The 17,802-nt window shown below is 38.5% G+C and overlaps 1 protein-coding gene across 1 annotated transcript; it reads left to right on the top strand.

Annotated features, from left to right (window-relative positions):
• Positions 1 to 7,745: 7,745 nt before the first annotated feature.
• On the top strand, positions 7,746 to 8,493 carry LOC147888678 (uncharacterized). Its single transcript, XM_087393043.1, has 2 exons — positions 7,746 to 8,182; positions 8,277 to 8,493. Exons 1-2 carry the CDS (start codon positions 7,761 to 7,763, stop codon positions 8,401 to 8,403), a joined length of 549 nt encoding a protein of 182 aa, XP_087249169.1. The 5' UTR covers positions 7,746 to 7,760; the 3' UTR covers positions 8,404 to 8,493.
• The last annotated feature ends 9,309 nt before the right edge of the window (positions 8,494 to 17,802 follow it).

The following is a 17,802-nucleotide window of genomic DNA, read 5'->3' as shown; positions in this document are numbered from 1 at the left end:
TTGAGAGAGGGTTTTCAATGTCACCCCCTATTACGTAAAAGTTGTAAGAAGGATCATAAGGGAATTTTCATAGAGAAGTCTACTCTACATGTGGGTTTCTTCAAAAGCCATCCCATTATGCTCTCACCATTCCTACAGATTCACCTAAAGATTTTTGTATAAAATAGGCATTGCTATAATACTTTGCATATTTCTAAGTGAAACTATGTTTTCTTCTGATCGATTTTTGCCATATTTATGCATAGTTGGAAGCTTTTTTTTTCCTTCGCTCGGACGCTCGGAAGATTTCACTCAGAAAATGCTCATCCCCCTAGCCAAGTAGAGATAGGTTTATGGTCTGATAAGGTGAGGGAGGAGAATGTCTTTTGTTTGACATACATACACTCGTGAGACATTACAGCCAAATCACCACAAATCTCTTCCTACGTCTCCTACTACAAATAATGCTAGCAACATCAACAGCAACAAGTTGTAGGATCATCAATCACACTCATCTAATCATGTGCATCTTATCGATGAGGTCCAAATTTTTAATCATGAGTGAATGTTCTTCACAATTAAACTTTAAAAAAAATAGTCTCTCAGGTGATGCTTTTGCATTGAATTGTGCTCCCCCTCCTACGCAATAGTTGTTGTAATGTTTTGTTAGTAAAAAATGAAAACAATGAATGAATCATTTAAAATGATTCTTTGGCTACTGCAAGGTGGTTAGATGTGAGTTACAAGATTAAATCCTCCCTTGGGTGCTTAGATGGCTACTCTTAGGTGGGTAGGTTTGATTACAAACATATGGGCTGAAGGTGGCAAGGTTTTTGCTTCTTAATACATGTTGTCAATCACATTGTCTTCTTTGCTTGACGTAGCTTGATGCATGATGCTTTGTTCTACCATGTGCCTTGATGCTTTATGTGTGGATGCCATGTTTCGAGCTATGGTCATCTCATGCACTTGAGCTTTTGGCATGCTTATGACAACGATGTGTACATCCACCCTTTGATTTGTCATTTGTTGCAAAGGTCTTACCAATTGATTTCTTTCAATATTGGCAGTGTCTAATTGCATACAATGATTTTTACTTGACAAGCGTATAGAGCTCAAAAAGACAATGACTTTTCCTTTTTGGAGTGTGTCCAAATTCCTCTTGGATTGGAAGTTATGGCTTGTCGAAGATTATCTGAAGAAGATGCCTTTGATGATGATGATGAGGCATACGGATTCACATGCAGAATTCAAACTGTGCATGTTAAATCATCGCTATATAGCGATGTTTACCAGTGTCACTATATAGCGACATTTACTAGTGTTGCTATATAGCAACGTTTATCAGTGTCGCTATATAGCGACGCTTATATGGCAACTATTCTTTTTCGACGCTTATCATGACATAAATAACGACCTTTGTGCTCGTCAAAAAAAACTTTTTAGTATAGAAAGGTTTGGCATTTCTGTCGGAAAAGGACCTATGCCTTGTAGTGCAAGGTTCTTGATCGGCTTGATCAACTTGATAACTCCTTGCTCAACCTGATAACTACATTCCCCTTTGGAATTGCAATCTATATCAATGTACACTATTTCATTCTTTTGCATATCCTCACTTGCAAGGTACATATTTTGAGGCTCATTGGCATAATGCATGTGACCTATCTGTGGCTTGAATGGCCACCTAGCTAATTTGATCTTCCACAAAAATTCCCTCGATTGCTGCTAGATTGACCTCCTTGGTCATACTTATTGTTGCAGCAATCTATTTTATAGTGTTTAAACTATGATAGTAGTTGCATTGAATGCTTGACATGTTGGTGGATGAATTCCCTCTTCCTTTGTTGGAATGATTTCCTCTTATATGATGATGGTGATGTTGCTATGGATGCTAACTTTGATGCTGATGACCGCTCCACTGAGATGCTCTTCCTCTGCCTATGCCTCTACCTTTACCTCTATCTGAGGCTATGAATGCTTGGTTGTTAGCATTACCTTTGCATGCTTCAATGGCCTGAATCCTGAGCTCTTTACCAAGTAATAGGGACCATAACTCTTTCAATGTTGAAATCTAACTTTGAATGCCACTACTCTAGACTAGATTCTAGTATGTCTCTCTTAGTACATTCAAGATGACTTCTATAGGATTCATTGTCTTTCTTGCTCCTTTGAGCTGATTGTTGTAATCCTTGATCCTAAGTCCTAAGTATGTATGAATGACCAGTTTCATTGCTGTTGCAAAAAATCTCATTGATCTACTTTCTTAATGTGAGAATCTTAGAAGTGTTCTTAGATATATAAAGAGCTACGAACATATCCCATGCTTCTTTTGATGTCTTCATTGTGTTGAGTTGTCCAAACACATTTTGTTTGATCAAATGACATGCATGTTTGTATTTCCTATCCCATTCTACCTGTGCTTGGGCAATGGCAAGATCTAATGCAAATGTGGACACTGTTGGTGCAGGTGTAGAATCTTCTACTTGTGCTATAGCAATGGCGAGACTTGCTATTGGACCATCAGATGGTCTAGGTGTAGATACATCAACATACTCCCATTTGTCTTGAAGTACAAGGATGTTTTCCATTATGCATTACCATGTGCCATAGTTGGAGTTATCTAGCATAGCATATGACTCCAAATTGAGGTTGCTAGTGGTAGATATAGTGCAAGAAATATACTATGCTATATGCATTGCAATGCACACACACACACACACACACACACACACAGGGAGAGAGAGAGAGAGAAAGAGCAAGTAAAGTTGCATTCTTTCCATACCAACTTATGAATAACTTTTCAAAACTTAAGTACTCATCATTAAACTCAAAAGCCTTTCTAGCAATCCAAATGAACCAAAGTGCATGTGCTCTGATGATGATCCATGTGGCATAAGGTATCTTTAGTGCATCTCCTAGTAAAAGTGACTTCCAATTGATTAGTTATGGTTGGTCAGCACATCTCTAACCTTTTAAATATAAATTATGATGTTAAAAATATGCCAAAAGATTGTTTCATCAATGAAAGGGGTCTATTGGACTCTATCTTTCATTAATTATTTATGAAAGAGGCCCATAGACCCCTTTCGTCAAAAGACTATTTCGTTGATGAAAGGGGTCTATTGGACTCTATTTTTCATCAATTATTAATGAAAAATAGAGGCCAATAGACCCCTTTCGTCGATAAAAGTGTCTATGGGCCTCTATCTTTCATGAACCATTAATTAAATATAGAGGCTAATAGACCCCTTTCATTGATGAAAGGGGTCTATTGGCCTCTATATTTAATTATTTTCTCCAAAAGGGGTCTATTGGCCTCTATCTTCCATTAACAATAAATAAAAATTATTTTCTCCAAAAGGGGTCTATTGGCCTCTATCATTAATTGAATATTAATCAAAAAGATATTTAATTATATGTCAACCTCACACGGTAAAATTATCAACCTCACAATTATGAAAAATTATCAACCTCACACAGTAATGATGTTTAATTAAATGATCACTCATCATTGCTACATTCTGATTTAGTAATCAAATTTGTATGATAATCATTATAAGTCATGGTTCCTATTAACATCATAGTTTGGTAGCATTTCTATAGCCAGTATGTCATCCCGTCATGGTGAATAAAATAAACGCATTGATTGTAATGATTTGAAATAATAAATATGAGTGCTAGCTAATAAAGAGGCAACGTTAAGTACTTGGGTTGGTTGAGGACATGTGGTGGTCCCTTGCTAGCAAAGGTGTTCTTTATCATGGAAGAGGGATGATTATTTCTATAAATATCAATGTGAACTTTAATTTTTATGAGAGCCCTTAAGAAACAAAAGGGGTCTATTGGCCTTTAATTTTCTTAAGGGCTTAAGGGCTCTCATGAAAATGAATGGCCAATAGACCCCTTTCATCGACGAAAGGGATCTATTGGCCATTCATTTTCATGAGTTTCCTTGGATGAATTATGGATTGGATTGGCTATCTGATTAGTTCCTTCGTAACCCAGGAAAGGTCGGTATCCTAGCAGAAAATTAATGATATGGACAGGTGAAGAAATACACTATGTGGTTTAAGGGCACATCACGTGGTTTTCCTATACACCACATGATATTTTGACATATGTACGCATAGCACTTAGAGATTTTTTGCTTCCCTTTTAGACACATGCACTATTATGAAAATAAGGCAAGGAGGGGGGGGCAAGGAGACGAGGAGGCCTTAGGAGACACAATAGTGTATATTCGAGATATTGTGTGATTTTGTGGTTAATAACTTGTTCTTGTGTGCTTAATAACTTTTCTTTGTATGATTTTATTGTCTAGCTAGTCTCCTCAAGCCCCATCATCTCATCAAGTGCAGCTTCAATTAGCAGCATCACAATCAAGCTTCAGGTATTTTCTATTTTGAAGCCTCTTGGTCTTTCTTTGTATGCTATTAAAGTAATGTTGGGCCTTAATTGACCTTGTAAGTCTATTCTATGCCATGTGATGACTTCTTTTTTTAAATGCATTTGTGTCACATTGGCAGGATGGTAAAAATAAAAACTTCTGAGAGGAGGGGGAGAGGTGGAAGAGGAGAACGAGGAGGCAGGAGAGGTGTAAGGACAAGTAGCAAGAGAAGTTTGCAAGTGGAATCTACACCTAATTTAGAGTTTCAAAAAGAGGTAGAAATTGGAGTTGAAGAGGATAAGGAGATGGAAGACTTTGAAGACACTACTATAATTGTGGAGGAATCTTCTAAGAAGAGAAAGAAAGAGGATAAACAACTGGATGAGGAGTTTGAGCAAGAGTTTCTTGCTACACTTGATATTGGCAAGGGGAAGGATGTTATTGAATCTCTTGCAATCAATCCTGGAAAGATTACTCCCTTGATCCCATTATGTCATTGTGTTGTAAACACAAGAGTGAGAGGCCTACGAACTGATATGGATAGCCTAAAGCAAGCTCTAGAGGCAGAAAAATATATTCAACAAAAAGGAATGTTGATTTTATCTACAACACTTCCGGATGGTGTTTCACAAGAGGTGACAGATAAAATCAAACAATCATGGGATTCTTGTTGGAGGGATGTAAATGTAGAATTTGAGGCCCAGATTGTTGATGATGCTGATTGGTAATTTTTGTCTTGAAATATGTTTTTTGTGTGGGAGGGGAATCACCGTACTGTTGCATGGATGTCTCTAATTGAAGAGAAATTCAAGACATCAAAGGCATGGCATATTCGAGTTTTAGCAAGTTTTATTACTCCAGAGAAACAAACAGAAATGAAGCTAATAGCTGCTCTTTAAAGGTTCAATCTGTAAGTGCGAGTTCTTGCTTATATGTGTTACCTTTTTTCGAGCTTTTAAGGGTTTTGTGAACAATTCTTAATATGTTTGAAGCTATATATTTTTATTTTTCAACCTTAATGAAACAGCAATTATTAAAACAAATCTCAAGGATTATTTGTACAACACGAAGACAATGTCTTAGTGTGATGAGAATGAGTACTTATCACTTTTTTCTAAGGAAGAAAAAAGGACAGTTGAAAAGCATAGGGCAAATGAAAGTAGTAAAGGATCAAGTACTTGGTATCCTTTGACATCTCTGATGCTAGGGAGAATGGTATTTGCAGTAAGTTTCATACCATTTGTCATGGATGTCTTTTGAATTAGAACTAACTAATTCATTGTACTCATTCATTTCTTTGGAATATATTTTAGCCACTATACAAGCAAGATTATGAGGCAAAGCTAAAGGAACTTCAGCCAAATTTGAGTGTTACTGATATGGAGAAAGCACTTAAAAGTATTTGAAAGGATGTGAATCTCAAGTACAATCGAAAAATGATCAAGGTATTGTTAATTTAATGATTCTTTACATAAAGTTGACTTTTTAAAGTGTTTAAATGTTTTTTGAGATTGAGAAAGAACTCATAATATTAAAAAAGGATGTAAATATGATGTTTGTTTAGAAAATGATAAAGGTATGGGATATGCATGTATTGTATGATCAGAAAATGCAGTTGAGTGTGACGATTGCATGTATTGTTTATATGTAGATTCTGTCTATTGTCAAACCAACAAATGGTGAAGATTGGTTTAATATCTTGTGGAGCCTCCCATTTGATGATAAATCATCCATTGTCACATTGGAAAAGTTGTATAACATCTCCTTTACAAAGGTCTCAAAGGAGACACAACTAGCAACCCTCAGGATCTTAGGGTCAGATTCAAATTTGAGAACAAGTTATGGGATGCCAAAAGCTGATAGAGAATTCATAAAGTGGATGGCAAAAGAGGCATGGATGGATCAGTTGCTTTGTGAATCTAAGAGGTTACTCTCTCAGGTCTTGGTTGCTAGTCAACAAGCTAGCTTTGTGCTTCCTCAAGATCCTATGTTGAGAGAGTATTTTGGGGAGATACAATTAATGAACAGACTTGAACTTTATGAAGATTCAAAGGGTTCAATGACTGTTGCTACAGCTGCAATAAGACAAATGGAGATGACAAGGGCATCTCGACGATTGGTATTTAGGTAAGCAATACATGCTTTTTCCTTTTCAATTAAAAATCCATCTTAATTATTTCGCTTTTGTACTAAGACTCTTATTGTATGCAGATTCTTACAATCCTTAAAAGCTGTTGGTAAGATTGAAAAATTGTTGCCCATATGTTGAGTATGGACAAAAATTCAAGACTTGAAATTCTGTATGTACTCTCCAAACATGATAGAAAAAGAAGGGAAGCAAGTGCTCTCTGAGTGGGAGAGAAAGAACTGCCCATGGTGGCTTGATATGAAAAAAGGATGTTGCATCAAGAAGGAGGTAGAGTTGTACACACAGCATAAAAAGGGAGAGATGGGTTCATCAAGCTCAAATTCAGTCCATGAGGATGATGCAGTCATTGAGATTCAAAAAATCCTTGAGAAGATGACTAAAAAGGACAAGGATGCAAGTATGGAACTAAAGAAGGGTGGTAGGCCACCAAAATATCCTGGTACTAATAATGGTAAGCTCTCTTGGTCTTTTTTCAAGCTATTATTTGTTTGTGTAATATGTTGTTATCACTTTGTGTCTTTACATATGTGGTGTGGATACAGATGTGCAGGTACTATAGTCTACACCCATTTTGAAAGGATGTAAATGGAAAGATAGGTCTATTTGCTTTTTGTACATTCCATTGACCTCTCTAACTTTGAATCGGAGTGGCACATGTGATGCTTCACATTGCAAGGTTTAGTGCTATGATTATGTCGAGTTTGGGAAGCAATTGTCTATCTCAAACTTCACACAAGCCTATATAGACATGAAGGAATACTTTGTGGGTCTTGGAGGTGAAAGAAAAACAAGAAATGGTAAGAGTGTTGCTTGGGCTGCAGATTTTGTTATTCTTGATCTGCCTACACAACTAGAAGCTCTTGGAGTAGAGGATTCCACATCTCCATCTTGGAATTTATTAACAGAGGACCATGTACACTACTCCTTGCTAGTAGCGGCCACAGTTGTTTCAGATTCTGACTAGATCCTAGTTATGTGTGCTCCTCATGTTCTTCATTTGGTTGAGCATTATGCTAGGATCAGTAGATTGGAGTTTGCATGTTGAATGTACATGCAATGCTTGGATGCATATTGTACAATCAAAGTTGGTGGTATTGATCATAAGGTGAGACAATTGTCTTACAATGACCTGTTGAAAGAACTTATGCCCTTGTATAATGAAATGGCTTGTACTAAGAATAAGTTTAATTCTTTTCTTGTCTTTAGGTGGATGTTGTGGTTTTGTGCCTTCTTCATCGGGCTGGTATGTCATGTGTTTGTAATCCTGGAAATGCTTCCGTGGTTGGTACCAAATTGGGCATTGCTTTTGGAAGTAGTTTGTTTCATCATTATTTACCAACAAGTGAGCAGACTATAAAAGATGGAGAGAGTATTCCATGGAGAGGTGCAATGGAGAAGGCTCCATGCATGATGTTGTACTTCTTGGAGTTATTGTGTCCAATTTTTGGACATGTGGTGGACTTAGGTGCTGAGACTGGTTCTATGCAAAAAGCATGCGTGCATTCTAGGAGAGCATGCTTATCTATTGAGAATGATCCTGACATTTGCAATTCTATATTGCAACCATTTTTGGATGGACAGAAAGGAAAGGGAAATGTGTTAAGCAACTATGGGACTCTAAATGATTCCGAAGATGTGGAAATGGTTGTTAATCTTCTAGATGAGTAGTAAGTATGCTACTCTCGTCTTTTATCTTTTTAAACCTATTTGTTGGAGAATATTATTATCAATGAGGCATTGATATTGATTGATCCATTTTAGCTTTTTGCCTTCTTATGCAGGTGCTATGGCTGAGATGATGTGTAATGACATTGCATTCAATGCCCCCATCAAAGAGAGAAGGCATCATCGCAATATCTATGTGGATGACATCAGTAAAGAAGATTGAGTCTAGTGATTTGACATGAGTTTTTCCCTTCAAGCAATTCATTTTGCTTGTGATGCCCTAGTATTGAACATGCATAACTTTTGTGGTGTCTTGCACCTATTTCATTTGCTAGAGATGTAGTAATCATATTGAAGAACTATTAGTACATCATGTGAGTACCCATGAATATTAATCTCAATATCACATATTCAATTTTGAGCATGTTGGTTTCATAAAACTTTTTCTATTTGCTAGAGATGTGACAATCATGTCATATCTTAGTTAAGGTTTGCATGTCAAAACTATGAGTTGTGTACAAATCATCATCATGGTGAATTGAATCTGAAAGTATCTCCTTGATGCAACTAATAAATGTTTCAGCATAGATGCATGCAAATTTGCACCCTAAATTCTTCACCATGTGACTTGCAATCATTTCATCGATAAATCACTATCTATCATGATAGTATGAATGATGGATGATATAGGTGGAGGGTGTTGAAATGAAGTAGACATGAAAAGTAGTTTTGTGAATAAAGGGATCTTATAAGCCCTAAATACTATTGGAAAGAAATGTAATTAAATGTATATAGCATCTTTGTGGGGTAGTTTTATGACTAAAGGGTGTGTGATGTTAGCGGCATCTTTGTGGGGTAGAAATGTATATAGTATCTTCTTGGGGTAGTTTTATGACTAAATGGTGTCTGATGTTACGATAAAATTATCTACAAAATCACAATATAGCCCTTTTTGTGTCACTTCCCCCCCAAAGGAAAGACCTACAAATCTTGATAAAATTTTCTAAACCTGATTTAGAAGGGCACTAGCATGAGAGGTAGAAAATGAAAATTGGGTAGATACAATGATTTAGGAGAACTCTTCTTCCTGCTAGGTTGGCCGAAAGACCTCTGAGTCTATCTATTCTCTTCCTGTCTAAAAATCACTCCCATATGTCCTTTTTTTTTTGCTTCTTTTAAAATTGTTTGAACACTTAGCACAGCATTTTTCATTCATGAGAGCGAGATTCTATAGAGGAGAAGGCCATGTTCCATTTTTCAATGACCTCTTTCTAAACAGACTGAAGTTTGAATAAAGAGGGGTCTGCTTTAAACCATGAGATCTCTCGCACAACAACATAGAATACTTACTTTCATTATGGGCTTCATTGAAGCCTTTTGCATCTTCTCGACTATTGGGGACATTTTGATCTCCTCTGCGGTTGGCTTCCTCAGGCTTTGGCTTCTTCTCTTTGGGTTTACTATCACTATGGCTCCTTAAAAATTGTTCGCCAGCTCAACTACGACAAATCCTCCATTATGTGCCGCTTTGGTACCACTTACTTTTTGAACATCTTGCATGCTAACTATTCCTCCATGCTTAACTCCCATGCACCACTTCTCACCTCAGCCATGTTTGTGTACCTTCCACATGCAAGTATTTGCATGTGGTCATCAAGGATTGACATCATTTATTGATGTTTATAATTAAAAAACTATCGGCTAAAAGTTTTAAGCTGAGATTTGCCAAAGATACATGAAAAGTGCTAAATGTTGAGAAAAAAGCTTTATGTTTTGAATTTCTGTGTCAAAATAATAAACATCATGATATTGATTCTAAAAGGAAAAGATACAAAAAGGTCGTGAGTGTTGAAGATGTTTGCTCTTGGATAGATTTTCTTTTCGATAATCTTTACATCACAATAGGTGATTCTTTGTATAAACAAATTATAGGAATCCCTAGGAGCAGTACTTATGCTGTCCTTTTTGCAAACTTTTATCTCTTCACTTATAAATTTGAGTATATGCAATGTCTTATCTCCATCAATAGTTGCCCAATCATTTTACACAAATTGAGCCAAGTTAGGCCTTTTATAGATGGTTTATTTGTACCAAATATCCCTAACTTTTAAGACTTGATGTACAAAGATGCTTGTGCTTTTAGAGAGGGAACCTATCCTCATGAGTCTTGTGAAGTTAATTGCACTTCAAGAGGAGATTCTTTTGTTTTCTTAGATCTTTGATTCTATCAATTTGCTATAGGATTAGAGGTTGATATATATGATAAACACCAACAACTTGAATATATTGATTTACAAAAATGCCTCACATTGATTCAAACATTTCTGAGCTGGCAAAATATGGAGTCATTTCTTCCTAATTCCATAGCTTCTCTCACCTTTGTATAGTTAAGAAATCTTTTATCACTCAATGTAGTAATTTGATCACTTTGTTGATACACAAGAAGTATAATCCAATTTAAAAAATGAAAAAAGTACGCACAATGTTAGATATGAAGTCTTCTTTCTACAGTGTATTGGCCTTAGGCATGTTTAGAATGATTTAACATAAGTTGAAAGTAAAAAGCAGGGAGATGAATAACCCATGTTCTTTTAGTTTCAAAAAAGAGTTAAATTGATTATGCATGTGCTTTCAAAGTAAGGAATTTGATATTACATCATTGTAGGAAGTGGTACATAAGTATAAATGTTTCCTATGGAGTCATTTCTTCCTAATTCCATAGATTATCTCGCCTTTGTATAGTTAAGAAATCTTTTATCACTCGATGTAGTAATTTGATCACTTTGCTGACACACAAGAAGTATAATCCAATAAAAATAAGAAAAAAGTACATAATCTTAGATATGTATATGAAGAGAGTGGGAGAGAGGTAAGGAGTCTCACTTACAGCTTTCTCATATACACAATGGGGGAATACACACAAAGGTGGAGGCTAAAAATAGTTTTCCTGTTCTTAATTTTGAAAGCCAAAAAGAACTGTCTCTCTTAGTACAAAAGGAATAGATGAACCCTATATGTGGGTCTCAAAGCAAATTTAGCTAACCTAGGTGGCATACTAACTAAGCCACTAACTAGAGTACATAAAGATAGCTATCATCTAGCTATTATTCATGGGCGGTGTACCAACCGCATCTACACCTAACAAGTCGGTGTCATAAATGCACAATAGTCACCCTGGCATATCACGAGTGGAGCTCGATATCTCAACACTCCCCCTCGAGCTCAATCCCAATTCCTACACACCAAGTAGGTCTCTAAACTTGCGCAACTTCTGTTGGAACACTGAAAAGAAAGAGTAGAGTGGACACAAACTCAGAATACTTGCTTATAGAATGAAGAAGAGTGAGGTCCTTAAGTAGGCACCTCATACAAGCTCACTGACATCACTGATGACCTCAGAGCTCCACAATCATCTCCTCAATCTGCTCCTAGATTCTCTCAATCATCCTATGTGGCTCTCCACCACCTAACTGTGCTTGTGGGCACCTAACTGTGCCTCTTGCACTCACACATAGAAACATAAGGTGTGCCTGAGGCATACACCTTGAGATATCCCAACAAACCCCCCCTCAAGGAAATGCCTCAGGCTATGTCAAGGATACATCTAGTCTCATAGTTTCTCATGCCATCTCATGGTGGTCAAGGATAAATCTATGGCTAGGTTCTCATGCTAGCAAGGGTTCCCTTGGGTGTAAGGTAAACAAAAAGGGATACAAAAAGACCTTCCAATGGTTATCTCCCCTGCATGTACATGCACACAATGTCTGCAGGAGGTACCATGGAGCAAAACATACACATGGCCTACATCATAAGGTGACCAGAGGTGTTTACAAAACACACAAAACACAATAGTTTATTTTCATTCATTTTGGAGGACTATCCAGGCTGAGTACCTTGACATAAAAAGAGAGATCTGGAGCATACATAGAGATGTTTTAAAATGCATATTCTTCAAAGGATGCCTCATCTTGTGGAGGCTCATTAACTGTAAGTGCATTTTCTATCTTTGCTTTGTCTCTGCAAAACTTCTCATTATGGTTGTTCTTGCCACAGTGCTTGCATGGATTAATTTTGAAGCAGTCCTTTGAAAGGTGATTTGTCTTTCCATAGTGATTGCAAGGGGTATACTTGCCCTTCTGGAATTTTACAGCATAAACAGTGTCATTGCCTATCCTAGTGTCATTGCCTTTCCTGAGCTCCATATGCCTTTCTTCTTCTTGGAGAGCAGAGATAATACCTTCAAGATTAGGATTAGGAAGATTTTTCAAAGTGGTAACTATGTGATCATAATCTTCGGGCATACTCTTAAGTAACACTGCCATAGCATCATCTGGAGAAATAGGAGAGTTGATAGAAGCTAATTGAGTCATAAGACTCCGCATATAGTTGACATGAGCTGCCAAAGTAGTACCAGTAGCCATCTTCAATTCAAAGAAAGAGATTTTAAGTGATAGTTTAGAGATGTGAGAGCTAGCACCAAAAATTAAGTCAAGCTTCTGCCAAGCTTTTGAAGGAGACTCCAAGTCAGAGATATGGTGAACATAATCATCTCCTAAAGCAAGAGCAATGATACCGTATGCTTTTTCTTCTCTAGTTGGATCCCTTGCCGGTCGTGTCAGAGTTGAGGATTCTCCAGCATTGGAGGCCATAGAAGAAGCGGTAGGAGTAGGTTTGACAAGTCCCCATAAGTTCTCCCTCATCAATGCAAATTTCACCTTCATCTGCCATGTGTGGAAGCCCTTTCCATTGAACTTCTCTAGATTCAATAGGGTAGCCATGAGAGGGTCTAACCCAGATATTGGGTAGTGTCTTTCTCTCTTACAAGGCAAAAACAATAACTGAAAGACTTCCAAAATATAAGCACTTGATGTAGCAAATACTAGTGACCAATATTCAATCAATGATGCTTCTTCTTACATGCTTCACAGAGGTGGCTTAAAATGAATACTTTCCAATAAAAAACAGGTCTAACAAATCAAGCAAAACTGAAGCCACACTTGTATTGATGCTATTGAAAACTTCAAAAACTCAGAAATGCTAGAGTAGCATTTTATGTAGCATCATCTTCAAAACTTGTCCAAAATTGTCAAAACTAAAAGACTGAACTTGGAGGGCTTGTAGCTCACTCCTCAAAGCAAAGGAAAGAGGGGTTTCTAAGGCAAAAGAGAGCTGGTATACCACAGAAGATCCTCTGGGAAGAAGAGGCGCAAAAACGCATCAGGTCGCCTTATCTTCCCTCTTTAAAGTCGACTGGTTTTTCTCTGTTTTCAGCTTGAATATGTAGCCATTGCTACTCAGATTTCAACACAGGATAGCTCTAGGTATGGACCAGCTCCCTCTGAAAGGAATTAGAGAAATATGGAGTGTTCTCAGAGAAAACGCAGGAAGAAGAGTCGATGATTTTCATGTAATGGCGACGAAACGGGCGTGGCTTTCTCTGATTCCTCTCAGCCAGAGGTTCGCCCCTTCAAGGTGGATCTCCAGCAGGAAGGACGTGAGAAATGGCTAAGAACCGGAGGAGAACAAGCTTAAACAAGTTTTGGGAAGAAGAGGGAGAGATGGTGAAGAAGAAGATGAAGAAGAAGGTGATGATGTGGCAGAAATGGGCTCAAGGGGGATCAAATGGCTCTGATACCATGTTGGAACACTGAAAAGAAAGAGTAGAGTGGACACAAACTCAGAATACTTGCTTATAGAATGAAGAAGAGTGAGGTCCTTAAGTAGGCACCTCATACAAGCTCACTGACATCACTGATGACCTCAGAGCTCCACAATCATCTCCTCAATCTGCTCCTAGATTCTCTAAATCCTCCTATGTGGCTCTCCACCACCTAACTGTGCTTGTGGGCACCTAACTGTGTCTCTAGCACTCACACATAGAAACATAAGGTGTGCCTGAGGCATACACCTTGAGATATCCCTGTGAAGATAGTGGGAGAGAGGGAAGGAGTCTCACTTGAGGCTTTCTCACAATCACAATGGGGGAATACACACAAAGGTGGAGGCTGAAAACAGTTTTCCTCTTCTTAGTTGTGAAAGCCAAAAGAACTCTAGTACAAAGAAATAGAAGAACCCTATATGTGGGTCTCAAAACCAAACTCAACTAACTAAGGTGGCATACTAACTGAGCCACAAACTAGAGTAGATAAGGATAGCTGTCATCCAGCTATTATTCGTGGGCGGTGTACCAACCGCATCTCCAGCTAACAAGTCGGTGACATAAATACACAACGGTCACCCTGGCATATCGTGAGTGGAGCTCGATATCTCAACACTCCCCCTCGAGCTCAATCCCAATTCCTGCACACCAAGCAGGTCTCTGAACTTGCGCAGCTTCGCTGCGCCCAATGCTTTTCTGAATATGTCAGCTACCTGATCCTCTGTGCTGACATAAACTAGATCAATAAGACCTAGTAAAACCTTCTCCCGCACATAGTGATAATGCACCTCAATGTGCTTTGTTCTAGCATGGAAGACTGGGTTCTTTGCCAAGTGTATGCTGCTCATGTTGTCACAATAAATGACAATTGGCCCATCTGTAGACTGATGCATATCATAGAGTAGCTTATGCAACCATGCTACCTCACATGCAGCCATTGTTGCACCCCTGTACTCAACCTCTGTGCTCGAGAAGGCAACTGTAGGCTGTTTCTTACTGCTCCAAGTGACTGCAGCACTCCCAAAAGAGAACACATATCCACTGGTAGATCGTCTATCAGAAATACTACCAGCCCAATCAGCATCAGTGTATCCATGCAACTATATCTCAACCCCAGCCTCATAAAATAGTCCATACTGCAATGTGGACTTCACATACCTGAGTATGCGTCTAGCCGCATCCAAATGCGGTTTCCTTGGAGCCTGCATAAACTAACTTACCAACCCAACAGATAGCTCAAATCTGGCCTGGTAATAGTCATGTAAATCAAACTTCCTACTATGCATCTGTACATAGTAGGGTCTTCTAGAAGCTCACCTGCATCTGCGCTCAGCTTCACATTCTGCTCCAAAGGAACTGAAATAGGCTTACAGCCTGTCATCCCATATTTGGACAGCATGTCCAATCCATACTGCCTCTGCAAGAGCTGTATCATCCCACTTGGTGATCTAATCACCTCAATGCCCAAGAAATAACGCAGCTCTCCCAAATCCTTCATCTCAAACTTCTGCTTCAATAGCATTTTCACATGAAGGATATCTTCATCACTATCACCTGTGATGATCAAATCATCAACATAAATGACAAGCAGCATAATCCCTTTCTCTGTTTTTCTCACATAGAGTGAGCAATCTGCCTTGGAAATCTGAAAGCCAATAGTGACAAGATACTGTCCTATCTTGTCAGACCATGCTCTAGGTGCTTGCTTCAAGCCATACAAGGCTTTCTTCAACCTGCAAACAAACTCAAGATGAATAGCATGAACATAACTTGCTGGCTGCTCCATAAAGACCTCTTCTTGCAAATCACCATGCAAGAAGGCATTCTTTACATCCATCTGATGTAAAGACCATCCATTTGATGCAGCCATAGCAATGACTGCTCTTACGGTTGCCATCCTTGCAACCGGGCTGAAAGTTTCTTCATAATCAATGCCATATGTCTGTGCATACCCCTTGACAACTAATCTTGCCTTGTATCTATTCACAGAACCATCTGCATTGTGCTTGATCTTATAAACCCACTTACAACCAATTGCATTCTTGCCTTTAGGCAAAGGCACCAATTCCCATGTAGCATTAGCATCCAAGGCATCCATTTCTTCATCCATGGCTTTCTCCCATTTTTCATTTCCCATGGCTTGCTCAAAAGAAGTGGGTTCTAGTTCCTGTATCACTTTGACCATATAGGCATAGTGAATGGCTGTAAATCCATCATATTTCAGCCTATCCATAGGATACCTAACCCTGGTAGATCTGCGCAAAATAGGCTCACTTCCAGGTGCTCTCAAAACATCCCTGGTCTTCCTTACTCCAGGTGTAACAACAGAAGGAATACCCAACTCATCATCAATGCTCTGCTCTGAGCCACTGGATTCACCATCCACATAAGAGTGACCTGCATTCACATCAAACATGGGCTGATCTACCTTCTCTTTTCCTTTTCGTGATACCTGCGTACCACTATCTGCATTGCTTTGAGGAGATTCTCATGATCTCAATCTGCCTGTCCATGGCGAAGTATGTGAACCACTGCTAGACGACACTGCAGGTCCACTGATATTTTGTGATTGCTGCTGTGAATTCTGTGCAGCATTACCATTTTGTGCATCTACATCAATCATCACATTTACTGGTTTATACCAGTTGCTCATCTCATCAAACAAAACATCTCTGCTCACTGTAAACTTATGAGTAGAAGGGTTATAGCATCTGTACCCTTTCTGCTGCAGAGAATAACCAATAAAGATGCACTTCTCAACTTTTGGATCCAACTTGGACCTCAACTCATCTAGCACATGGACATAGGCAATGCAACCAAAAATTTTCAAATGAGAAATATCTGGTTTCCTACCAGTATACATCTCTTCTTGCATCATGCCATGTATTGCTGCAGTGGGAGTCCTGTTCATTATATATACTGCTATAGCAACTGCTTCAGCCCAATAATAATCTGGTAGATCTTTTTCATTTAGCATAGCCCGAGATACCTCTCCAATATGCCTGTTTTTTCTTTCTGCAATTCCATTTTGCTGTGGGGTATGACTACATGAATATTGCTGCTTTATACCATGCTCCTGCAAGAACCTTGCAAACTCATTTGAGAGGTACTCTCCCCCTCCATCTAACCTTAGGTATTTTATTTGCAGGCCTGTTTCTTTTTCAACCATAGCTTTGAAAGCTTTGAAGTGCCCAAACACTTCACTTTTCTTTTTCATAAAATACACCCAAAGTTTTCTGCTGAAGTCATCAATAAATGTGACAAAATAGTGACAGCCACCAATAGATGTAGCTTTAGTAGTCCACACATCAGAGTGGATTAATTCCAATGGCTTTTTACTCTCTTGAGCATGCCTAGGAAAAGGTTTCCTTGCCTGTTTCCCAAATTGACAGGCTTCACAAACCTTGTGCATTTCTGCAACCTTGAATTTAGGCAATCGTGCAACAATATTTTGGGCTTGCATTGATTTAAGTCGCTGTATATTAACATGACCAATGCGTTTGTGCGAGATATCAATATCTGCAACTACACCGGTCCCATGTGCAAATATTGCTGCACTCAATTCAGGCATGTCCACATCCAATGTAAACATCTTGCCCTTCTTCTTTCCTTTTACTATTAAGCGACCATTATTTTTCATATCCTCAACAAAGCAACCATGAGGAGTAAATCTGACCTGCAAGCCCTGCTCAACCATCTGACCAACAGAAACCAGGTTCTTGGTGATGTTCGAGACATGAAATACATCAGACAAGTATTTCTTTTTCCCATCCTGCATAGACAAAGGAATTTTGCCAATCTGCACAATAGAATGTGCAGTATCATCACCAGTCTCCACAAATCCTAGTTTTTCCATTTTCCTTGCATCCTGCATCCATTCAGCATGACCTGTCATGTGGTTTGACGCACCTGAGTCAACATACCACACATCATTGCTTTCTTCTGCACTTGTCACAGAATTTG

This window comes from Dipteris shenzhenensis, chromosome 21 (assembly GCF_047967505.1).
Source record: "Dipteris shenzhenensis isolate YYH24624 ecotype China chromosome 21, Dip_SZ_1.0, whole genome shotgun sequence".
NCBI classification, from domain to species: domain Eukaryota; kingdom Viridiplantae; phylum Streptophyta; class Polypodiopsida; order Gleicheniales; family Dipteridaceae; genus Dipteris; species Dipteris shenzhenensis.
Note: the sequence above shows the minus strand (reverse complement) of the source record. Positions and strands in the feature narration are given on the sequence as shown.

What these genes read in the sequence shown, in the direction of transcription:
- LOC147888678 (XM_087393043.1), top strand. Translation starts at nt 7,761, where the DNA reads ATGTCATGTGTTTGTAATCCTGGAAATGCTTCCGTGGTTGGTACCAAA. An exon ending in GTTAATCTTCTAGATGAGTA is followed by an intron (nt 8,183 to 8,276) that starts GTAAGTATGCTA and finishes GATCCATTTTAG; the next exon opens with CTTTTTGCCTTCTTATGCAG.